This window comes from Ornithorhynchus anatinus, chromosome 7, assembly GCF_004115215.2.
Source record: "Ornithorhynchus anatinus isolate Pmale09 chromosome 7, mOrnAna1.pri.v4, whole genome shotgun sequence".
Lineage (NCBI taxonomy): Eukaryota > Metazoa > Chordata > Mammalia > Monotremata > Ornithorhynchidae > Ornithorhynchus > Ornithorhynchus anatinus.
In genome coordinates, this window is record NC_041734.1 from 322,688 (window position 1) to 348,040 (window position 25,353).

Below are 25,353 nucleotides of genomic sequence, written 5' to 3' on the forward strand. Positions count from 1 at the left end.
TTCCACCGGGGGTCTGCTGGGTCCACTGGGGGTCTCCTGGGTCCTGCTGGGGATCTCTGGTATCCGACCGGTGGTCTCCTGGGTCCACTGGGGGCGTCTCCTGGGTCCCACTGGGTGTCTCTAGGGTCCGCCGGGGGGTCTCTTGGATCCCGCCAGGGAACTCCTGGGTCCACTGAGGGTCTCCTGGGACCCACCGGGGGTCTTCTAGATCCCGCCGGGGTTTCCTGGGTCCAGTGGGGGCCTCCTGGATCTTCTGGGGGTTTCCCGGGGCACACCACGGGTGGGACAGAAGGCCCCCAGGCAGGTTATTGTTAGCCCTATCAATGGGTGCCCCCCAGCCGGGATCCACACTGCCAGAGCCCGGATCTACGCTGCCCCCTGGGGCCGGGGTCAGATCCACCCTGCCCCCCCCCCGGGGCTTGGGTCAGATCCACTTTGCCCCCTGGGGCCTGGATCAGGTCCAGGCTGCCCTGTACCTGGGTCAGATCCACTCTGCCCACAGCCCGGGTTCACCCCCCCCCCCCCTCAGGCCAGGGTCCACATTCCCCAGGACCACACTGCCCACCTCCCGGGTCCCATTCCCCACATTCCAGCCCAGGTCTACACTGCGCCCAGCCTGGTGTTTATTGTTCCTGGAGCCTGAGTCTACGCTTCCCAGAACCGGGGTCCACACTGTCCAGAGCCTCAGCCCACACTGTTCACAGCCCAGATCCATACTGCCCAGAGCCCGGGACCACAATGTCCAGAGCCTCAGCCCACACTGTTCACAGCCCAGATCCACACTGCCCAGAGCCTGGGTCCACACTGCCCGGAGCCCAGGACCACGATGTCCAGAACGCTTCAGAAAGCCTGGGTGCCCCCAACAATGATGGGATGTCGGCCAGCCCGGACACTGCCGTGTGATCCCAGCTCTGCCACTTGTCAGCTGTGTGACTGTGGGCAAGTCACTTCACTTCTCTGTGCCTCAGTTCCCTCATCTGTAAAATGGGGATTAAGACTGTGAGCCCCACGTGGGACAACCTGATTCCCCTGTGTCTACCCCAGCGCTTAGAACAGTGCTCTGCACATAGTAAGCGCTTAACAAATACCAACATTATTATTATCTGAGCGAGCCGCTCTCCTGGCTGGGCGGGCAAGCAGGCAGGCGGCCCCAAGAAGCCCAGAAAGTCTGAAGCCAGAGGGGCTAGACTACTGAAGGAGAAATCACCATTTTTCGTAAATACAGCTTTCCGCCGAGCTGTTTGCTGCGGGTCTGGGGAGCACATTTCTTTTGCAGCCAGAAAGATTACATAAACATGCCCTGTCAAATTCTGAGCTTAAAAGATTTACAGAAAACAAAAACACTTATATTTGGAGGAAAAGCCTCAGCTCTATAGCTTGGGAACTGAAATGGGATACCACCTAGGCAAAAAACATGTATCAGAAGTAAAAATGCCTCATCAGATCAATTTATGCTGTTGATTGAGCACCTACCTTTTTTTTAAATGGTCTTTGTGAAGCGCTTACTATGTGCCAAGCACTATATTAAGCATTGGGGTTGATACAAGCTAATTAGGTTGGACACAATCGATGTCCCACATGGGGCTCACAGTCTTAATCCCCAATTTACAGATGAGGGAACTGAGGCACAGAGAAGTGAAGTGGCATGCCCAAACTCACACAACAGACAAGTGGTGAAGACGAGAAACAGCGTGGCTCAGTGGAAAGAGCACGTGGCTTGGGAGTCAGAGGTCATGGGTTCTGATCCCAGCTCTGCCACTTGTCAAATGTGTGACTTTGGACAAGTCACTTAGCTTCCCTGGGCCTCAGTTACCTCATCTGAAAATGGGGATGAAGACTGTGAGCCCAACGTGGGACAACCTGATCGCCTTGTATCACCACCCCCAGCGCTTAGAACAGTGCTGTGCATATAGGAAGCGCTTAACAAATACCAACATTATTATTATTATTATTATTATTAAGTGGTGGGGTCAGGATTAGAACCCAGGTTCTCTGACTCCCAGGACAGTGCTCTATTCACTAGGCTACTTCCAAAGTACTTGGGTGAGTTAAAAGAGATTTAGACACCGACTCTCCCTTTGGGGATCTTACCGTCTAGCTGTAAGACAGGCACTGAATTAAATTGTAGATTAAGGGAAACAATAGAGTATAAATAGAGGCACTGAAGTGCTTAGGGCCACAGTAGATTAGAAAAGCAGTGTGGGCCTTGTAGAAAGAGACCAGGCCTGGGAGTTAGAGGACCTCGGTTCTAATCCCAGTTTGCCACTTGTTTGCTCTGTGACCTCAGGCAAGTCACTTAACCTCTCTGCACCTCACTTCCCTCATCTGCAAAATGGGGACGCAATATCTATTTTCCCTCCTACTTAGACTTAATAATAATTTTGGCATTTGTTAAGTCTTTACTATGTGCCAAGCACCGTTCTAGGCGCTGGATTTGCTTAACTTGTATTTAGTACAGCGCTTGCCACAGAGTAAGCACTTTTCAAGTACCACAATGCTTATTAGAGTTGAGAAATGGCAGTTGAGGCTGTAAGGTATAATCAGAAGACATGACCCCCTGCCCTGAAGAGTTGACGATCTAATATGGAGGAGGAAAAAGTTTCATTTTAATCCAAACAATTGGTTTCTGAGATTATTTCACTTTTTGGATATTTTTGACCCCATAAATCCCTCAGTTCCACTTCCCACAGACTAAAAATTCCCCAAGGAACCACTGTTCATCGCCAGTCCTTCTGAAAGAGGGGCTCCAGGAAGATCTTCCCACAGAGAAGCAGCATGGTCTAGTGGATAGAGTACAGACCTGGGAGTCAGAAGGACCTGGGTTCTAATCTCCGCTCCACCACTTATCCGCTGAGTGACCTTGGACAAATCACTTCATTTCTCAGGCCTCAGTAACCTCACCTGGAAAATGGGGATTAAGACTGTGAGCCGCATGTTGGGACACAGAATGTCGGTCAGTCAGTCAATCGTATTTACTGAGCACTTACTGTGCGCAAAGCACTGTATTAAGCGCTGGGGAGAGTACAATATACCAGACACATTTCCTGCCCACAGAGTGTTTACTGTCTAGAGGGGGAGACGGACATTAATATAAATAAAATTCCCGATCGGTACATAATAGCTGGGGGGGCTACATAATAGCTGGGGGGCTCAGGGTGAGGGGGGATGAATACGAGGGAGCAAGTCAGGGTGATGCAGAAAAGAATGGGAGAAGAGGAAGTGTGTCTAACCTGATTAACTTCTATCTACCTCAGGATTGTCTCTATCTGTTGCCAAATTGAGAAGCAAATTAGAGAAGCAGCATGGCTCAGTGAAAAGAGCCCGGGCTTGGGAGTCAGAGGACATGGGTTTGAATCCCAGCTCTGCCACTTGTCAGCTGGGTGACTGTGGGCAAGTCACTTAACTTCTCTGTGCCTCAGTTCCCTCATCTCTAAAATGGGGATGAAGACTGTGAGCCTCACGTGGGACAACCTGATTACCCTGTATCTCCCCCAGCGCTTAGAACGGTGCTCTGCACATGGCACTTAACAAATACCAACATTATTAAATTGTACTTCCCAAGTGCTTTTGCAGAGTGCTCTGCACACAGTAGGAGCTCAGTAAACACGAATGAGTGAATGAATGAACTTAGTACAATACCTGGCACATAATTAGCATTTAACAAATACCATAAAAAAGGTCTGCTTTTTTGGGGCCTGAAATAAAAAAAAAAGAAAGAAAAATAAACTCCAGGTGCATAATTTGTGAGGGCTGGGGAAAAGAATGTCAGAGAGTCTCTCCTTGTGGAAGAACGAACTTTGTCCCCCTGGGCACCAAGGAGTTTACTCTGGCAACAGAAGATAATAATTTTCATCTGGACCTACACTTAGTATCGATGCTATGTGTGTTGCCCTGTCAGCCAACGCATGGACCATTCTTTTTGAAAACGACTGAGCACAGGTAATTTTGGAGGGTTGGGATGCATGTCACACTTAGCCATTCTTACATATGCCATTTACACTTCATAGTGATTTTATTATGAGACCCATCGCGATAATAGTGTACTTTTTGATCAGCTACTTCTGCTTTTTTATACAGTAGTTGTGGTATTTGTGAAATGCTTACTCTAGGCCTAGCACTGTACTAAACACTAGGGTAGATACTGTACAATCAGATGAGATACAGTCCCTTTCTAACATAGGGACAGGGACAGGGGAGGAAATAGAGGCATTTCATCCCCTTTTTACAGGTGAGCAAATTGAGGCACAGAGAAATAAAATGACTTTCCCAAGGTCACACATCAGGCAGATGATTGAGCCAGAAGTAGAACCCAGCTCTCCTGGCTCCCAGTCTCCTGTGCTCTTCCATTAAGCCAGGCTGCTTCTTTCCTGTGTTCTGTTACTATAATGTTGATTTTTTTTCCTTCACTTTGAAAAAACCACGTCTGGATTGCAAATGATGCACTAGGGCATTTCTTTCTGCACAGGCAGGGTAAAAGGTGCCACTCTTCAAAGTGATTCTACAAGCATCTTTGGTAGTTATAAGTAACAGGTTTTGCTTCAAGGAAGCAATTAGCATAGTTTAAAAACAGTTTTCTTTTTAAACAAAGAGCAAAAGAGTAGGGATCCCAAAGGCCCAATTCTGAATCCCCTTCTATTCTCCATCTATGCAGATGCAGTTTGGCCTAGTGGAAAGAGCACAGGCCTGGCATATTCAACCTGTCACCACATCCTTTCGGTTCAACTTTCAGAACACCACTAAATCTGCCTTTTCTTCTCCATCCTAACTGCTACCCTGTTAATCCAAACACTTGTCCTACCCCATCCTGATTACTGTATCAACCTCCTTGCCGACCTCCCTGCCTCCTCTCTCTCCCCACTCCAGTCCATATTTCACTCTGCTGCTTGGATCACCGTTTTTAAAAAAGTTCAGACCTCGTCTCCTCACCGGTAAAGAACCTCCAGTGGTTGCCCATCCACGTCATGGATGAGTCTTCAAAGCACTCAATCACCTTGCCCCCTCCAATCTTACTTCCCTCATTTCCTACTACAACCCTGCCACACGCTTCTCTCATTTATTCATTCATTCAATTATATTTATCGAGTGCTTACTGTGTGCAGAGCACTGTACTAAGCACTTGGAAAGTACAGTTCAGCAACAAGTAGACACAATCCCTGCCCAACAATAGGCTTACAGTCTAGAAATCTAATGCCGACCTACTCACTATTCTTCTATTTCCTTTATCTCTCCTCTGACCCCTCGCGCATGTCCTATATCTGGCCTGGAAGGGATCTTCTCTCTTTATTGCTGAATTGTAGTTTCCAAGTGCTTTGTCCAGTGCTCTGCACACAGTAAGCGCTCAATAAATACGATTGAATGAATGAATATCCCACAAACGATCACTCTCCCCACCTTCAAAGCTTTATTAAAATTACATCTTCTCCAAGAGGCCTTTCCTGACTAGGTCCTCATTTCCTCTTCTCCCACTCCCTTCTGCGTCAGCCTTGCACTTGAATTTGCACCTTTTATTCACCCCTCCCTTAACCCCACAGCATTTATGTATATATCTTTAATTGTATTTATTTATATTAATGTCTGTCTCCCCCTCTAAACTGTAAGCTCGTTGTGGGTAGGGAACGTGTCTACCAACTCCGTTATTTTGTACTCTCCCAAGTACTTAATACAGTGCTGTGCACACAGTAAACAATCTGTGTGACTGATTGATTGATTGGCAGCCCCTATAGAGGGCCTGGCTAATCCTAATCCCGGCTCTATCACTTATTTGCTGTGCAACCTTGGGCGAGTCACATAACTCTCTGTGCTTCAGTTCCGTGTTCTGCAAAATGAGGATTCAATACCTGCTTTCCCTACTATTTAGCCTGTAAACGCCATGTGGGTCCTGATGATCTTGTACCTGCCCCAGCACTTAGAAAAGTGCTGGTCACATAGTAAGCACATAACAAATGCCGCAATTATTATTATCATTTACACCCACTCCTTTTTACACGCACACTTAGCTCCCATGGCTTCAACTGCCATCTCTTAGCAAATGATTCCCAAAACTACATTTCCAGCCCTGACCTCTCTTCTCTGCAGACTCACATTTCCTTCTGCCTTCAGAGCATCTCTACTTGGATGTCCCGCTGACAGCTCAAACTTAACATGTCCCAAACAGAACGCCTTTTTTCCTACCCAAACCTCATCTTTCCCCTGACTCTCCCATCACTGAAGACCACTGTAGCACCACCATCCTCCTTGTCTCACAAGGACGTGACCTTGGCATTATCCACGACTCATCGCTTTCATTCAACCTACCTATTCAATCTGTCACCAAACCTGTGGGTATTATCCGCACACTATCACTAAAATCGGCCCTATCCTTTCCATCCAAACTGATGTGACGTTGATCCAAGCCCTTACATCCCGCCTTAACTATTGCCTCAGCCTCCTCGCTGACTTCCTTGCCTCCTATCTCTCTCCAGTCCTTCTTTCATTCAGCTGCCCAGATCATTTTCCTAAAAAAAAAGTTCAGTCCGTATATCCCCAGTCTTCAAAAACCTCCAGTAGTTGCCCACCCACCTCCTGAACAAACAGAAACTCCTTACCATTGGCTTTAAAGTGCTCAGTCAGTTCTCCCCGTCCCTTACCTTGTTGCAGCGTGGTCTGGTGGATAGAGCATGGGCCTGAGAGTCAGAAGGATGTGGGTTCTAATCCCGACTCCACCGCTTGTCTGCTGGTTGACTTTGGGCAAGTTACTTCACCTCAGTAACCTCATCTGTAAAATGGGGATCGAGACTGTGAGACCCATGTGGGAAAGGGACTGTGTCCAACCCAATTTACTTGTATCCACCTCAGTGCTTAGTATAGTGCTTGGCACATAGTAAACACTTAACAAATACTACAATTATTATTATTATTGTTATTATTATTACAGCCCAGCCAGCACATTTAGGGAACCTTGTCCCTGCCACCCCCCACCCCTTTCTTGCAGTGGTTCTCAGGTCTCCCTCCCTCCCTCACAGATCTTTCCCTGAAATCCCGAGGAACAGTATGGCCTAGTGGAAAGAGCATGGGCCTTGGAGTTAGACGTTCCAATCCCGGCTCCGCCACAAGTCTTGGGCAAGTCGATTCCCTTCTGTGGGCCTCAGTTACCTCATCTGTAAAATGGAGGTTAAGAGTATGAGCCCTATGTGGTCCAGAGACTGTGTCCAACCTGACTACCTTGTATCTCTCCCAGCGCTTAGAACCGTGCTTGGCACACAGTAGGTGCTTAACAAGTACCGTAATTATCAAAAGTGCTTGGCACATAGTAAGCGCTTAACAAATACCATTATTATTATTATTATTATAGGACCTGTGTTCCAATCCCCCCTCTGCCAAATGCTTGCTGTGTGACCTTGGGCAAGTCACTTAACTTCTCTATGCCTCAGTTTTCCTGTTCTCCCTCCTCCTTAGACTGTGAGCCCCATGCAGGACAGAGACTCCGTCCAACCTAATTAACGTGTATCTACTCCAGTGCTTAGAACAGTGTTTGACACATAGTAGGAGCTTAACCAATACCAAAAAAAAAAAAAATCTTGCTTGGGTCTCCTCCCTATCCCCACCTCAGTAACCCTGGTTCTAGCCTGCTCTGTGTCCCCTCCTTCATCTGAAAAACATCGCTCGTCACCAGCATAACCTCCAAGGGCAATGCATTTCTCCTACACCCTGTAGTAGTAATAGCCATTTAGTAGGTACCGAGTGCAAAGCACTGTATTAAGCACTGGACCCTTGCTTTCTAGACTTCTCATCACCTCTCACCCTCTTCCCTATCCACTCTTCTGCCACAGCCCAGCTCACCCTCTTTGCTCTTCCTTGTTGTCCCTCCTACTTGGACTGTGAGCCCGACGAGGGACAGGGATTGTGTCCAACCTGGTTGTCTTGTACCTACCTCAGTGCTTAATACAGTGCTTAGTAGGAAGCACTTAATAAATAAACTTATTGTAGGCAGGGAATGGTGTCTGCTAAGTCTGTTGTACTCTCCCAAGCGCTTAGTACAGTGTTCCATAAAGCAGTCAATAAATACCAGTGATTGATTGGTATCCCAAGTTCACCTTCTCACTGCACCTCCTGGTGACTCTCTTGCCTCTGGCTACTGCTCCCTTTCTCCACCTGCACGGAAAACCCGGCCTCTCCTTTTCTCCTACCCCATCTTCACCTCTTCCCCAAGGTTCACCATACTCCCCACCTTCGGTCAATCAGCACACCACACTCCCCACCTTCGGTCAATCAGCAGTATTTAGTGAGCACCCACTGTGTGCCGAGCACTGTACTAAGTACTTGGAAGAATTCAATAGAGTTAGTAGACCCAATCCCTGCCTTCGGTGAGGTTACAGTCTGTTGTGTACTGAGCACATGGGGGAGTACAATAGAGTTAGAAGATATGATCTCTGCCCTCAAGGAGCTTTCAGTGTACTGTGTGCAGAGTACTGTTCTGAGTGCTTGGGGGCATATCATAGAATTGGTAGACATGATTCCTGTCCACAAGGAGCGTATAGTCTGCCAAGGAAGACAAATATGTAATCATTTACAGGTAATAATTTACAGGAAGAGGAACTTGAATATTAGAGTGTGTAAATTGGTGTGTACAAAACCCAGAGATGATATTTGAGAGGATGTCAGCTGGGGAGAAGAAAAATTGATCAGGGAATCCATCACCTGGAGGAGGTGGGGTTCCTAAAGGGTTTTGAAATTGTGATCTGGTGACTTTGAAGGGGTGGTAGGTCAAGGCAGGAAGAAGCGTGCAGGCCAGGGGTCAGAGGTGAGAAACTGGGAAAGAGGGGAGCTTGGGAGGAGTGCAGCGTGGAGGGTGGAGTTGGGGGCCAGTGGAAGAAGAGAGCGGCTAGGCAAGAGGGGGAGAGCTGTTGGAGAGCCTTAAAGCCAACGGTCAGGACTTTCTGCTGGATAGATGGAGGAGTGGATCGTCCCAGGAGCTTGATGAGGCAGCAGGATGGGAGGGGGCCCTCCAGAGAAGCCGCTCCCTCATCACTCCCCTTTCAGGTCCTACCACCCTCTCAGCCACCTCAGCTATGTGTCTGCTACTGTAATTTCTTCTGGGTTTTATTTTTCTTCATCATGCAGGCACGCCCACTCTTTCATTGAATGCATATTGGCACTTGGTGTCTGCTTGACTCCCCCATTATGGAGGCAGGGAGTGAGCAGGAGGTGGGGCGGCTGGTCACAGCCAATTCCTCCCTTCCCAGAGAAAACTAGAAACAAGGGAAGCTGCTCTCAGTGTAAACCCAGTCCAAAGCCCAGCTTTACAAGAATTCTGTTCCCTTGCAAGCTCCCAGCCATTCTCGTGAAGAATAATGCTAGTGCCTGCAGTCTAATAAAAAATACCTCTATTATTATTATTAAGTGCAGACTAAGTGTCAGGCTCTGAACTAAATGCTGGGATAGATATAAGGTAATTTGGTTAGTCACAGATCCTGTCCCATGCTGGGCTCACAGTCTTAATCCCCATTTTACAGATGAGGTAACTGAGGCACAGAGAAGTCCAAAGTCACACAGCAGACACGTGGCAGAGCCAGGATTAGAACCCAGGTCCTCATGACTCCCTGGTCTGTCCTCTATTCACTAGGCCATGCTGCTTCTGCAAGCACTGTGCTAAGCCCTGAGGTTGTTACAATATAGTTAATTTGACCTTGGAGAGAGTCTTCGCTTCCATGCCCAGCATGAGCAGCTGCCTCCCTCCGGAGTACGGAGGAGAAGCAGCTGGCTGCTTGCCGCCCGGGGCACTGGGTTCCTCCCACCCAGCGGGTACGGGGATCCTCCCCCCTAAGGGCACCAGGCGGACATCCATGATCTCTGGGCCGACATCAACGTCCATTTTACTTTTTCGGCCCTTGATATTTGGAGTTGGTTTTTCAGATGAGAAAAATTTGATAAGATGAACATTTTTCTAACCACAGTCCGTCCGCCAGAGCGTGGCTTCCTTCCCCATCTCAGCGAGAACGTTGCTGGACAGCTGGTGGACATTCATTCATTCAGTTGAATTTATTGAGTACTTACTGTGTGCAGACCACTGTACTAAGCACTTGAGAGAGTATAATATAACAAAAACAGACACATTCCCTGCCCACACCAGCTTACAATCAAGAGAGGGTGACAGACGTTAATATATCTTCCATCCGTCCATCCCCTGTCCTCCTGGAACATGAGGTGGGGTCGGAAGGAGAGGTCTGAGCTTGCGTGAGGGTAAGATGGGACTTCTGGGTACGGTGAGGCGTTGGGGGAAGTGCAGGGATAGGTGCCAGTCGGGGCATGACTTCTCTGGCACGGGTGCTTTCAGGTAGGGATGGTGGGGAAAGTGGCCCGGGCGTTGTTGCTGTCTTGCAGAGGCTGGTGCCCCAGCCCCCAAGGACGCGTAGTTCCCAAAGCCCTGGTGGGGAAGGACAGAAGGGGGAATCCTCTAGATTGAAAGCACATTGTGGGCAGGGAATGTGTCTATTATATTGTTATACTGTACTCTCCCAAGCACTTATTTCAGTGCTCTGCACACAGTAAGAGCTCAATAAATATGATTGAATGAATGGGAGACCATCAGAGAAGGAACAGTGACTCAGGCCTGCACCCCCACCCACATCTGAGACAAGACCCCCTTGAGGGGGTAGGAGAAAGTGGGGTGTGAAATTGAAGTCTCGCCACTTCCAGAGAAGCAGCATGGCTTAGTGGGTCGAGCCCAGGCCTGGGAGTCAAAAGAGCCAAGGTTCTAATCCTGGCTCTGCCACTTGTCTGCTGGGTGACCTTGGGCAAGTCACTTCACTGTTGGCTTCAAAGCTCTCCATGACCTTTCCCACTCCTACCTCACCTCTCCCTTCTCTCCTTCTACATCCCCGTCTGCACACTCGGCTCCTCTGGTGCTAACCTTCTCACTGTGCCTCGTTCTCGCCTGACCCGCCCTCGACCCATGGCCCACATCCTACCTTTGGCCTGGAACGCCCTCCCTCCTCAAATCCGCCAAACAATCACACTTCCCCCTTCAGAGCCCTACTGTAGGCTCACCTCTTCCAGGAGGCCCTCCTTTTTCCTCAGCTCCCCCTCCCCTCCCCATCACCCCGACTCGCTCCCTTTGCTCTACCCCCCCAGCACTTGTGTATATATGTACATATCTATAACTCTATATTAATGCCTGTTTACTTGTTTTGATATGTATATATCTATAATTCTATTTATTTATATTGATGCTATTGATGCCTGTTTACTTGATTCAGTGTCTGTCTCCCCCTTCTAGACTGTGAGCCCGTTGTGGGCAGGGATTGTCTCTCTTCGTTGCTGAATTGAACTTTCCAAGCGCTTAGTACGGTGCTCTGCATACAGTAAGCACTCAATAAATGCTACTGAATGAATGAATGAACTTTTCCGGGCCTCAGTTACTGCACCTGTAAAATCGGGATTAAGAGGGTGAGCCCCCGTGTGGGACAGGGACTGTGACCAACCTGATTAACTTGTATCTACCGCAGTGCTTAGAGCAGCGTATAGTAGGCACTTAACAAGTACTATAATTATTTTTATTACCTCTATTTAACCTTTGGCAGCCTGATTCTCGCAGTGTGCTCCAACTCCCTGCAGCGCGTTGGTAGAAAGGATGATGTCTTGGAAGGGTACCAGTCCGTGATGCCACGGCGGGCTCTCCATGCTGAGTCTGCGGTGCTGGGCAGGCGTGTGGGCAGGCGGACGGGCAGGCAGGTGGTCTCCTCGGGCGGGAAGCAGCTGGGCCCCCCCGGGCCAGAGTCTCTGAACTGGCTTTCTCTCGCACCGGGCAGGCCGGCGGCACTAAGTGGGAAATGGCCTTCACGTCCCAACCGGAAGACCGAGAGCCGGGCGTCGGCCCAACGACTCCTCACCAGCAACCGCTCCTCTCGGCCATGGAGGGAGAAGCCAAAGCCGCCGACCCCAAAAGCCTCCACCGGCTGCACGACCATGACAGGGAGAAGCCCCGCTCCGTCTGCCTCCTCGAGCAGAAACGCAAAGTCGTGTCTTCAAACATCGACGTTCCCCCAGCGAGGTAAGCTGAGCCTTGGGAAAACTCTCCTCCGTCTGGAGAGAGGGAGAGCACAGATCCCCTGCGGTTTGGCCCTTCCTCCTCGGAGCGGAGGTAGCTTGAGAAGCAGAGGGTTTGTGTTTTCTGGTTTCAGGAGTGGCAGCAGGTGCGGCTGGGTGCTGAGATCCCCGGAAGGGCCTGGGGATGATGGTGAGACCTCCCTTCCTTCCTCTCACTGCTAGTCCTTTCCAGATTTGATCGCTGGAGCCCCCAGTGCTGCCAGAGTCTTGGACAGAAGCCATGAGGCTGATGTGGGAGAGGAGGAAAGGAAGGATGGCGTCATCCAACCGAGACACCCTTGGTGGCTGCTGGTTTGCTTTCCTTGAAATCACCAATGACCCTTGGCCAGGGTCATTCCATATCGAAAGGTTTTTTCGTGGCAACCACTGAATTTTGCATTATTCTCCACAAAGCCCATGTTTCTCGGTCCCCCCAGTTCTTCAGAGGTTAAAAAATTCCCTGCCATCGTCTTCCCGGCCTTAGTGACTCCCTGAGCGACCTCGTTGGGTCCAGCGTGTGTCCTTTCAGAGAGAGACCTCGGGCTGATGAATATTAGGGCCCTGGAAACTCCGGGTCTTCTCTCTCCCAAGTATGAAGGGGCTTTTCTTGAGCCGAGGGTCTGTCAGCCCCTGATCGACTAATGTGGGGAAAGAAGGCCCTTGGGAAGGCTCAGTAATCAGAGCCTCCCGGGACCCGACCGTGGTCGGGGGCAAAGAGGGGTTGACGGACCCCCTTTGAATGCTGCTGTAGCAGACCTCCAGGGGCACAGTCTGACCATCACTGGCATCGACCTTAGCACCTGTCAGTTGCTCCTCACTCTGTCACACTTGGGAGAGCTCTCCAAAAACCAGACATGCATTCCCTGCCCTCAGAGTGTTAATAATAATAATAATAATAATAATTGTGGTATTTGTTAAACACTTACTATGTGTCAGGCACTGTACCGAGCACTGGGATACTGACAAGGTAATTGGGTTGGACACAGTCCCTGTCCCACGTGGAGCTCACAGTCTTAATTCTCACTTTACAGATGAAAATTTTACAAGTGAGAGATAACTGAGGCAAAGAGAAGTTAAGTGATTTGCCCAAGGTCACACACCAGACAAATGGCAGAGCCGGAATTAGAACCCAGGACCTTCTGACTCCCAGGCCTGTACTCTATCCACTAGGCTACGCTGCTTCCCAGTTAAGGCTCTAAGGAACTCCAGAACACGCCCTCACCCCCAGTTTCCAGGATCAGTCGATCAATGGTATTTACTGAGCGCTCACTGTGTGCAGCGCACTGAACTAAGCACTTGGAAGAGTAGAGTATAACAGAGTTGGTAGACACGTTCCCTGCCCACAGCGAGCTTACAGTCTAGAGGACTGTGTAATGGCATGTAGAGGATTTCAAAACATCTAGAGGATGTGTGATGGCAAAGGAACGTGAGTTCGGACCCTAGGAGACCCCAGAGGATTCGCCTTCATCACTGTCTCAGACACCGCATGCCTCGGCCTATGAGAGTCAAAACCCCTTTCCAGGCACCCAACTGCCTGCCATCTCGGGCAGCCGCGAGAGTAGTTAGAGCCCTGCTCTTCTCCTTGTTAAAGACAAATGTTCTAGCTTTTGCCACTTAGTAGTAGTAGAGAAGCGGCGTGGCTCAGTGGAAAGAGCACGGGTCTGGGAGTCGGTGGACGTGGGTTCTAATCCCTGCTCTGCCACTTGTCTGCAGTGTGACCTTGTCTGCCGCTTAACTTCTCTGTGCCTCAGTTATCTCATCTGTAAAGTGGGAATTAAGACTGTGAGCCCCATGTGGGACAACCTGATTACCGTGTATCTACCCCAGCGCTCAGAACAGTGCTCGGCACATAGTAAACCCTTAGCAAATACCATAATCATTATTATGAATAATAACAACTACTGTGGTATCTGCTAAGCGCATACTATGTTCATGGTGAAAATAATATTATCAACTATGGTCACTGTTAAGCACTTACTATGAGCCGAGTGCTGTACTGAGCTCTGGGTCGATACAAGATAAGCAGGTCAGACAGAGTCCCTGTCAGGTATTTCATCCCCATTGTACAGATGAGGAAACAGACACAGAGAATTCAGGTGACTCACTGAAGGTCACACAGCAGGCTAGTGATGGCGCTGGGACTGGAACCCATGACCTCTGACTCCTAGGCCCATGCCCTTTCCACTAGGCCACACTGCTTCTGCAAGCACTGTGCTAAACCCTGGGGTTGATACAATGTATGCAGATTGGACACAATCCCTATCCCACATGGGGCTCACAGTCTAAGGGAGAGGGAGAGCAGGTATTTAATTCCCATTTTACAGGCGAAAAAAATGAGGTCCAGAGAAGCTGAGTGACTTGCCCAGAGTCACCCAACGAGCAAATGTGAGAGCCAAGATTAGAACCTAGTGCCTCTGTCTCCCAGGCCTGTGCTCTCTCCACTGGGCCACGCTGCTATTCAGTTGCTTCCTTACTTGTAATTTATTTTAATGTCAGTCTCATCTGTCAGACTGTAAGCTCCTTGAGGGCAGAGATCATGTCTACCAACTGTACTATACTCCCAAGCTCTTAGTGGAGTGCCCTGCCCAAAATCAGCACGCAGTAAGTACCTTTGATCGAATGATTCAGTGCTCCACAGACAGCAATCCCGCTAGTGGGTCGATGTAAAAAACCAAAGCCAAGAAGGCGGTACGAGTAAATCTTCATGGGAGGCCTGCCCAGGGCAGCCCGCGTCACAGAGTCCAGCCTCCCGGGGATAAGGGTGGGGACGAGAGCGGGGCCTTGGCCTCCAGAGGACCCTCAGCCACTGGAACTGTAGGAGTTAGGAAGCGTTGCCCGGAGAAGCATGGGAGCCTAGGGCTCGCTCCTCAGCTCCGTCTGATTTCTCGTTTTTGGAGGATTCCAAGCCTTAATTTGGTTGGATTCCACCCAAACAGCAATTACAATTTGATTATGCAAATCAGTAACTGTCTTCTAATTATAACCCTACAGTTGAAGGAAGCTATTAGCAAACCAGTTGCAACCAGGAAAGGGAAGAGAATCGGCCGAAAATTTTTCCCCACGTAACAGCGGCTGATGTGAATCTTGCAGATTGTTTTTGTAAGCATCGTTATCTCTCTCTCTCTCTCTTCCCTCTGTTGGGGAGCTGTCCTTCCATCAGTCAATCAGCAGTGTTTACTTAACAACTTCTGTGTGCAGGGCACTGTGCTGAGCGCTTAGGAGAGCATGCAATAGAAGTTGATCTCATTCAGTAGGAGGACATTCTGTAGGAACCATTACTATCCACGACTCTATTGCTGTTTCTGTGTCGGTCTCCCCTCTTAGAATGTCAGTCCCCACCTTGGTGAAGGGTGGAGGCCACGGATCTCGTGCCTCTGTCGTACTTTCCTAAGGGCTCACTACAGTGCAGTGCACTAGGTGGACGCTCAGTACATATCCCTGCTACTACTGCTTAAAATCCCTCTCTCTCAGAAATCCTTGGGATTTGGTAACACATGGGTAACCTACAAAGCCTCAGAGAAACCTCAGCTGAAAACTGGAAGCCATTTGCCAAGGACAGACCAGCATGGCGCCTTGCCATCAGAAAGGGAGCAGCCCCTTTTGAGAAACCCCTTCGCACACAAAGAGACAAGGGGACAAAGGAGAGGCAGTGTGGCCTAATGGATAGAGCATGGGCCTGGGAGTCAGAAGGACCTGGGTTCTAATCCTGATCCGTCTTGTGTCTTCTGTGTGACCTTGGGCAAGCCACTTCACTTCTCTGGGCCTCAGTTCCTTCACTGAAATGTGATAAAGACTGTGAGCTCCATGTGGGACAGGGACTGTGTGCCACCCGATTACCTTGTGTCTGCTCCATTGCTTAGTACAGTGCCTGGCACGTAGTAAACACTTAACAACCACCACAATTATTATCATTATCACTATTAGGAGAGAATGGCACCAGGCTGCTAACATTAAGCACATCATCACCACAAAGGGTGGCCTTTTGGTGTACTCATTGTGGGCAGGACTTTGGGTCCCATGTTAGCCTTTTCAGTCACACAGGGATTCGGTGGTGAACTTCACCTTCAGAGTGTGTGTATATGTGTGATTTGGTGTGGTGTGTGTGTGTTTGTGTATGGCAGGATTCCACCGTTACATTCTTTAAACATGCTGAAGAAGGAAATGAAAAAGGCACCCAGTGGCTGTCGTTCAGTGCCATTGCTGCCACTGCTCCGGAAAGGGACTCCGTGGGCACCAGCGGCCTGCGGACATGTGCTGTCATAGAGGGAAACTCACCGGTTTTGGTGCTTCTTTCCCAGAGAGACATCATCCGCTCTCACCTTCCGGGTCCTTTTGAGGGATAACCGTAGTGCGTTCCCGTTGGCCTCGAGCTGATCCTTAAGCTCCCATTCCAGTGATTTCCATTTTTGAATCAGACAAGTGAAACAACATGGTTAGTGGCAAGAGCACCGGACTGGGAATCAGAAGATCTGGGTTCTAATCCTGGCTTCATCTCTTACCTGTGGCGTGGCCTTGGCCACGTCGCTTAACTTCTCTGTGCCTCAGTTTCTTCATCTGTGAAATGGGGTCTAAATACCTGTTCTCTCACTCCCCCTTAGACTGGGAGCCCCATGTGTGACGAGCTGTGTCTGATCTGATTATGTTGTGTCTACCCCAGGGCCTAGCATAGGAAGCTTAACAAGTAAGCTCGGGCCATCGTAAATTTAAATACCAGTATTATTATTATCATCATCATCATTATTATTTTCCAGGCATGGGCTTTTCTGAAGACCTGCAGCTTTTGAAAAAAGGCTGTTTTTACCAAGTCATTTAAGTCCTTACTTCACACCCTCTCCATTCAGGTGTTCTAATACTTTCCTCTTCCCACTTGGTCGCTGCTGGGATCAGTGTCCACCGTTACTAGTGGTGATTTGGGTCCAGCACGGGAAAAGACCAGGGCCATGGGTCATGAGGCCCCGTGTGCCTGAGGGTGGCAGAGAACCCAGTTTGGGGCTTGCCGACCAGACACCACTCAAAAAATGGTGCCCCAGAGCACGGTGAGTGGGAGGTCACGGCCTAGTGGATGGAGCACAGGCCTGATAGAAGGACCTGAGTTCTAATCCTGGCTCCTCTACTTGTCTGCTGTGTGACCTTGGGGAAGTCACTTTATTTCTCTGAGCCTCAGTGACCTCATCTCTTAAATGGGGATTAAGACTGTGAGCCCCATGTGGAACAGGGACTGTGTCCAAACTGATTACCTTGTATCTACCCCCGCATTTAGAACAGTGCTTGACATATAGTAAGCGCTTAACAATTACTATCATCATCATTATTATTATTATCATTATTATTATTATTCCACAGGACAGGGTGAGACCATCGTGGGGCCGGGGTGAGGGCGTGGAGAGCTGAGGCAAGGCCACATCACTGCAATCCCCACCTGCCCCTTTCTCCCCAAGACCAGCCACCAGTCAAATGCTTTGCAGATGTCTCCTTCTGCCAGGGTGGGGTGGGGGAGGACAGGAGGCTTTTCCCCACCTAGAGATGGCAGGTGTTTGCCCTACTGACTAGGTTCTGCATGGTTGGATGCCAAACAGATCCAATCAGTAACTGAGCCACTGACTCCAACAGGGTAGCTTCTTACCACCAGAATTCCAACTTCCCCAGAAGACTCAAATGTATCTTTGAACTTTACTGGTGCAAGCCTTTCAGCGGAGAGCAAAACTCTATTTCCAACCCCGGAGAAGATACCTGATGTCACTTGTATCTCCTGCTGCTTAACCAGCCAGCGGTCCCGGTGGGGGTTCGGAGAAGATGAGGAGGCAGGGAACTCTGCTCTCGAGTCGATCTTCATCTTAACTAGTGAGCGCCGGGCCGCAGGGTACCACCGGTTCAGACCAAACGGACCTCCTCTCGTGCCCTGCAGGTCCAGAGACTCACAGGAGAAATACTATTTGGCACTGCAGTCCAGACACACTCAGGGAGCTTGTGGTCACTGTGATCTCAAATGCTTAAGGACCATTCCCGACTCCCCTCGATTCTCCAGGCTGGGGTCCGGCCCCCCAGGGCACGGACACCCTCCCTGCCCTGGCGTGCCAGCCTCTGGGACATGTGCAGCTGCCCAGCTCACCCCAGAATAGCAGCATCTGAGAGGCACAATCCCCCTTCCTTTCCCAGCGTGCCAGCTTCTGGCACGTGCGTGGCCTCCCATCCCAGTCTGGTCTGCCAGCCTCTGAAACTCTTGCCCATCCTGGCACGCCAGTCTCTGGGAGTCGCAGTTCCCCAACCCATTCCTCTGTGCCAGCCTCTGGGAGTCACGGTCGCCCATCCTGCCTCTGTGCGCCTGCCTCTGGGAGATGCAGGGCTCCTCGTGCAAAGCTGGCCCCGCTGCTTTGCGTCCTGCCTTTCCCCAGCCTGGCCTCTTCCCGGTCCCCGGGGCAGGAGCACAGCCAGTGCCCGGGAGGCAGAGTGGAGGCCCCAGAGAGGGGTTCACACCCCGGGCCCAGTGAGTTCCAGCAGAGCCCAGTGAGCGATGGGCACGGGGCGGCGACGGTGGGATGGCAGGGTGAGAACCGGGCTCCCCTCTGGCCCGCTGTCCCCCAGGCTGTGGACTTCTCGTCCACGGAGCCTTCACTGAACAGAGCGTGTGAGGCAGCGGTCACACCGTCCCGCCCCCGCACGGACCTCTCGGGTCTTAGTCGCCACCCACACGGCACAGAGGCAGACGATGCTCCCACCGCTCATCTCGGTGGGTTCGGCCGAACCGAGAGCTCCTCAGCCACCGCTCCCACTGCAGCCCCTGGGACCCAGCCCTCTCCAAAACGCTCAGTACAGTGCTCTGCGCACAGTAAGCGCTCAACCAATACTGTTGATTGGCTGACCTTGCACTGGTTCTTCCCGCAATAAACTTCAAATGGCCTCTCATGCTTCATCGGCTTTTCCTGAAGAGAGTCCCCGGATAAAATCCAGCGGAAGAACCTCCTTCCCTCCCGGGAGGCTCGGCGGACAGACGCTCACCCCCAGGCTGGATGGCGCAGGAACTCAGCTCGGGCTCCGGGCGGAAGACAATCGTGAGGTTTCGGTTTCTCCAGCTTGGAGCATGTAGCCTGTGAAAGCACAGCCACTTCCCCCTGGAGATGGTGGCCAACTGGGAAGAGATAGGATCTGTTCCCACTGGAATTTGGGATGGCACCATGTCGGGGGGGGGGGGGGTGCTTTGGCCCCCTGCTGCTTTGGCCAGCAAGAGAGGCTGGGCCAGGCCGGGCACATTTGCTCCTGTGCTCCCGGATGTCCTGTGGGTACTCACCAGGCCACGGCTCTGCCAGCCAGGGAGAGGAGAAGCCTGGCTCTGCCAGACACGGAGGTAGGGAAGCCTGGCTCTGCCAGCCAGGGGGAGGGGAAGCCCGGCTCCCAGAGGTGTGGCCTCTGGAGTGGGACTTAGTTTGGGGCATCTCCTTTCCCCAGGTCTGGAGGTTTCCCTGGGAAGTGCCCCCATACCCCTGGCAGAACAGTTTGGGGAGCAGATGCTCTTGGAGAGAGGAACAGCAGGCCCACTGGGATGGCCAACATGGTCCAGAGGCCCAGCTTTTCCCAAGCCAGGAGATGGGCTTTCCTTGTCCTTTACCAAAATCCCGAGAAACAACTATAGAGCTATCTGAAGGTGACACTTCTCCTCCTCATCCTCCCCGTCCCCCCACCCCACAACAAGCCCGGCTCTAAGCGGCCTCTCCCAGCTGGAGTTCAGAGCTGACCATTGCCGCTGGCTCAGGCCTGTGGCCCCAATCCCAGTCGGCAGGGCTTCCTCCTTCCCTCCCTCCACTTCCTCTGTCCCCATTTCCAGCTGGCCTGGCCCCCGTCCTGAGATGCCTGCCTTGGATTGAATCCCAAATCCTGGTGAAGCCCAGATCTCCATTCTGCCTCTCAACACTCAGAAAACCTGCTACCTGAAATCTTGGTACTCCCAAAATTGAGTTCTCCGGGAACACCTACCTCAGGCTCATTTGCCAATCATTTCTTGTGAACTCCACCGCCAACCTGCTCCCCACCCAACCTCTTGGCAGTCAGAGGGACAGGTGGTGCAGGCCGAGGGGCAAACGCTGAGGGCAGGGGGGCACACCGAGGTCCGAGGAGTGAAAGCCAAGGGGCAGGAGTTCCTGCAGCATTGCCAACGCATCCACACACTGTGGTTCTATTAATGACAGTAATAATAATGGTATTGGTTAAGCGCTTACTCTAGGCCAGGCAAGATACAAGATAAATGGGTCAGACACAGTCCCTGTCCCACATAGGGCTCAAACTCTTAATTCCCACATTTTACAGTCTTAATTCCCACATTTTACAGATGAGGTCACTGAGGCCCAGAGAGGTGAAGTGACTTGCCCAAGGTCACACAGCCAGCAGATGGCAGAGCCGGCATTAGAACCCAGGTCCTTCTGACTCCCAGGCCCATGCTGTAGCCACTCGGCCATGCTGCTTCTCAGTAGTCTGTCTCTGAACAAAATAATTCATGGTTTGACAGGAAATCCCGTAGCCCATTGTCAGGAGAAGAGCAGGCCTGACTCCAGAGCAGGTTGGGTGGAGGGTGGAAGGTGGAGGCCGGCCTCCAGTTCACAGGAAGAAATGATTTCCTGCTATGGGCAGCGTCCAGGGTGACGATCCCGACGGAGGGGCTCTCGCAGACCGGCCACGGCCCTGCCAACCCCACCGGCCCATCCTCAGAGCCCTGCAGGCCTCCGGGAAGCACCCAGAGCCCCGATTCCATCATTGTGAAAAACAAAGCCCGCCCCAGGGGGCAGCCGGATGTTGCCCTGGCCGTTGTTGACATGCCTGTCCTCCAGTCAGGGGGGTGGCCCAGGTCCGTGGGGCCACGGAGTCATAATAAATAATCACTGTGGTATATTTTTAGAGCTTACTATGGGCCAAACACTATACTGAACAGTGGGAAAAATGCAAGACGGTCAGGTCAGACAGACCGCATCCCACAGGGAACTCGCAGTCAAAGAGGAAGGACAACAGGTATTTAACCCTCTTTCATGGATGAGGAAGCCGAGGGTCAGAGAAGTCAAGTGACTTGCCCGAGGTCACACAGCAGGCAAGAGACAGAGCTGGAATTGGAACCCAGGTCCTCCAACTCCCAGGCCCTTCCCAGAGCAATAAACTCCATCCTGTCCAGCTGGTTTGGGTGGGAGGTGGAGGTTGGGCAGGGACGGGGGGAGGGGAGGGGTTGCCCATTGGGTCTCGTTGCCCACTGACTGGGTCAGTCGCCTTACCTTCATGTTAGTGCAGGGTCCTGGGTGAGTTGGCCGGAGTTAAGGGCTGCCACGTCGTCTTCGGGCCAGCGGCAAGGGCAGCATCCCGGTCACCTTTGACTCTCCTCCTCCTCCACCCTGTGTGCTGCAGGAAGTCCTCCCAAGAACTGGACATGGACCGAGTGACCGCAGCCATGGTGCTCACCAGTTTGTCCACCAGCCCTCTGGTCCGCAGCCCGCCCGTTCGACCCGGTGGTAAGCGGCCGGGTAGGGAGGGGTGGGTGCCAAGGTAGGTTCCCCCGGGGTATGTGGGAAGATGACTAATGCTGTGTGTGCGTGCATGCACGTGTACACGGAGCCCGTCCGCGGGGCTTCCGTGGCATCAGGGAACCAGCGGAACCATCTCCCTGACCGTGCTCCAGTGGAAGTTGAGGAATGTGTCTACCCTAGCAGCCTCCAGCACCCAGAACAGATGGAAGAGTTAGGGTCCCCATCTGTGTCCCAACAAAGACACCATACAGAGGGCTGCGCTGATCATCCCCTAGCCCAGTGCCAGCTTTCCCCGAGGGCCAGGTCGGGGTGTCTGGGCAGGTACCAGCCAGTCCCCCAGGTGCCCTTGGCACAAAGACTTATTCAGTCAGGGCCAGAGGGTTGGGTGGGCTGATCTCTGGCCAGGAGGGAGGTAAGGAGGCCACGTGCTGTTTGCCAATTCTGCACCTCTTCCAGGATGGGGACCGGGCACCTCCCCTTCCCTCTTCTCCTTGGGATCACAAGGATAACAGCGGGGAAGGGACTTGCCCATTCCCCAGGTCCGTGTTTGAATCTGCTGTTTGGAGTTCGGAAATGGCTGGCAAGCGAGTCTTGGCCTGACGGATTTGGCGGCACCGGGGTGCTATCTGAGGCCCCAGGCCGGTCGTGAGTGCGAAGGGCACTCTCAGCCTCCTGACCCGGTTCACGGCCGTCCCCAAGGGCACCCGCCCGATGGGCAGTGAGCAGCAGCAGCAGCAGGTGTTGACACCAGGCTCGTCTGTGTAATTTCCCAGAGGGTCTCTGCGGGTCGTGGAAAGAAGGAGGCTTCGTGCCTTCGAGCGCGAGCAGCAGCGGCTTCTGGAGCTGGAGCGTGCCCAGTGACCAGTCCAACCCGTCCACCCCATCGCCCCCGCTCTCTGCGGACAGCTTCAAGCCCTTCCGGACGCCCTTGCAGCCGGACGACGGCATCGACGAAACGGAAGCTAACGGCCTTCTCTTCGACGAGCCCATTCCCAGGAAAAGGAAGGTCAGCTCTTGCTTGCTGCCCCCTTTCCCTCCAAGAAATGTCTTCTGGTTCCCCCGTGGGCCAGCGAGCTGGGAGAGAGGGAACCCTCGGGGCCTCCGCAGAGCATAGCCTTGGGCGCTTTCAGTACGCACTCAGGGACACCTGGAGAGCGTGTACTCGGTGCCCCACAGAGCCCAGCCCTGAGTACCCAAAGAACAGGCCACTGGTGCCCTTACGGACCGCAACCCTGAGAACCCAGTGAGGGTTATTTAATTTTTTTGATATGGTATTTGTTAAGCCGCTTACTACGTGCCAGTAACTGTATTAAGCGGTGGGTAAAAACAAGCTCATCAGGTTGGGCACAGTTCATGTCCCACATAGGGCTTATCTTCTTAGTCCCCATGTACAGGCGAGGTAACCTAGGAACAGAGGAAGTGAAGTGACTTACCCAAGGTCACACAGCAGGCAAGTGACAGAATGGAGATTAGAAGCCAGGTCCTCTGACTCCCATGCCCGTGCTCCTTCCACTAGACCACGCTGCTTCTCAAGGTGGGAGGTGCAACCCAGCCCAGGGGAAGGAGCTCACTTTAGTTGTGGGAAGGCTAGAGTGGGCAAAGAGACACAGACAATTAGATCCAGGCGGATGGACAAATAAAATAGTCAACTTGAGAGAGCACTGAGAGGCCTGGAACTGGGGGGGGTGGGGAAAGGCCCCTTCCAGCGAGGTGTATGAAATCAGTTGGGAGGAGGGGGCTCCCAGAGGCTTCGAGGAAGGAGTGGCACCCTGCTTTCTCCAGCTCCAGGCACGCTTCTCCTTGGGTGGGGCTTAAAGCTGGCTCCGGCTCTTCCCGGAAGATAAGGGGGCCAGGTAGGCCGACTCCTCCCTCCCCTACTAGACAGAGACCCTCTTCACATCCTGGGCTACCCCTGGGGTCCAGGAGGAACAGGTTCTGTCGGCCCCGGGACCCCCATCCGGGTCGAAGGGTGCAAGGCCCCGTCCACGGGAATTGCTCACGCGACAGTAACGAAGGAGACGAGGCGCGTCCGGGCCCTGGTTAATCTTGTGGCCATTGCATTTGGCAGAACTCCATGAAGGTGGTGTTCAAGTGCCTGTGGAAAAACTGCGGGAAAGTCCTGAGCACTGCAGCCGGGATCCAGAAGCATATCCGGACCGTCCACCTAGGGTAAGGCAGCCCCCCACATTCGTCGGTCCATCCCCCGCCGCTCCACTCCCCGGGCCAGCGGGAACCTATCCCATCCCTCATCCCAGTGAGACGGTCTCCATCCGATCCGGTATCCTGACGACCATGCTCGGGGGAGCCCGATCCAGAGTCTGCTGGTCCCACCCTCCACAGAACCAGGTGGTTGTCTCTGGGGGAGAGAGGAGGGGCTTCCTCTGGGAAGGAACGGGACAGAGCCAAAGCCATCAGACACAGCAGCGTTGCTGGATGGGGAGAACTGGGGTCCTGCCGTAACTGCCCACTCTGTGTGTCAGCAGTTCTGCTCCCCCAGCCCCGCCTGGCCTGGCCTGGCCCAGTCCAGTTCTGCCCAGACCAGGGGCTTGTAAATAGGGTCGAAAGGAGGAGACCAGGCTGAGGGGGAAGAGGAAATGGCAGAACCATAAGAAGGTTTGCTGAGGGTGTTGATGGGCCCCTTGCCCTCAGTGACGGGCAACAGCGGGGAAAGGGGCTTCACCCTGAGCCAGAGGGAGCAGGTGGGGATGGCCGGGGGGGTCAAAGACTGAAACTGCAGTGTCTGTGCTCATGTGCAAGTGCGTGCGCACACACACACACACGTAATAAGAGTAATAGCGTTTGCTAAGCACTTACTATGAGTCAAGCACTGATCTAAGGGCTGGGATAGCTACAAGCTAATCTCGTTAGACCCTGTCCCACAGAAGGCTCACGGTCTTAATCCCCATTTTAAAGATGAGGGAACTGAGGCCCAGAGAAATGAAGGTCACACAGGGTCCTTCTGACTCCCAGGCCCGAGCTCTGTCCACTAGGCCATGGCCTCCCTCCCCGCCCCCTGCCTTAAGGAGAGAACAGGCATTATCCGACCAAGACGGGGCAGCGCATTACCTGCTTAGAGGCAGTGGGTTGGACCAGAGGGCCTTACATTCCTGTTCTGCTCTGCCATTTAAGAGCCGGTAGCTAGGTGATTTTTCGATGTCTGAAGGCAGCGGGGCAGGATCCATCCCAAGCATAGTTTCGGTGCAGCAGGAATGTTGAAAAAAATGGTTTTTGAGAGCATTGTTGGTTTGGCAAATCAGCAGAAGCCAGGAACGGGGAACCCGCCCCTTCTGCCCCGCCGTCCGCTGGAGTCCGTGCCTTCGTTCATCACGAGCCTGGAGCATGGCGGGGTCCCGCGCAGCCCAGCTGGGCAACCGCGGTGATTCGTGGGAGGGGGCCGGCCGGGCCCCGAGGGAGACCCGAGCCGCCCAGGGAACCCGAGGGCCCCTGAGCCGGGCAGAGCCAAGCGAGCACTTCCTCTACCCGTTCCATCCCAGGCGCGTGGGCGACTCGGATTACAGCGACGGCGAGGAGGATTTTTACTACACGGAGATCAAACTCAACACCGACTCAGTCACTGAGGGGCTCGGCAACCTTTCCCCGGCGTCCCCCTCCCCGCCCCTCGCGCCACCCCCTATCGTCTTCCCCGTCCCGGATGGGGGCCGGACCGCGCCCGCTGGCGGAAGGCCTGTTGCCAAGCCCGAGGAGACGAAACCGGGGACACCCCTGAGCCGTTCGGCTCCCAGCACCCTCTACCTCGTGCACACGGACCACGCCTACCAGGTAATAAATGGGG

The 25,353-nt window shown here is 52.5% G+C and overlaps 1 protein-coding gene across 1 annotated transcript in view; it reads left to right on the forward strand.

The window, feature by feature from the left end:
- Positions 1-25,353, forward strand: part of ZNF704 (zinc finger protein 704) — a 33,406-nt gene that overhangs the window by 747 nt on the left and 7,306 nt on the right. The window contains exons 2-6 of the mRNA XM_029068789.2: positions 11,787-12,028; positions 21,442-21,545; positions 22,334-22,566; positions 23,629-23,729; positions 25,055-25,340. Coding sequence (XP_028924622.1) covers positions 11,808-12,028; positions 21,442-21,545; positions 22,334-22,566; positions 23,629-23,729; positions 25,055-25,340 — 945 coding nt within the window. The 5' untranslated portion in view covers positions 11,787-11,807. The remainder of the gene's footprint in view (positions 1-11,786; positions 12,029-21,441; positions 21,546-22,333; positions 22,567-23,628; positions 23,730-25,054; positions 25,341-25,353) is intronic.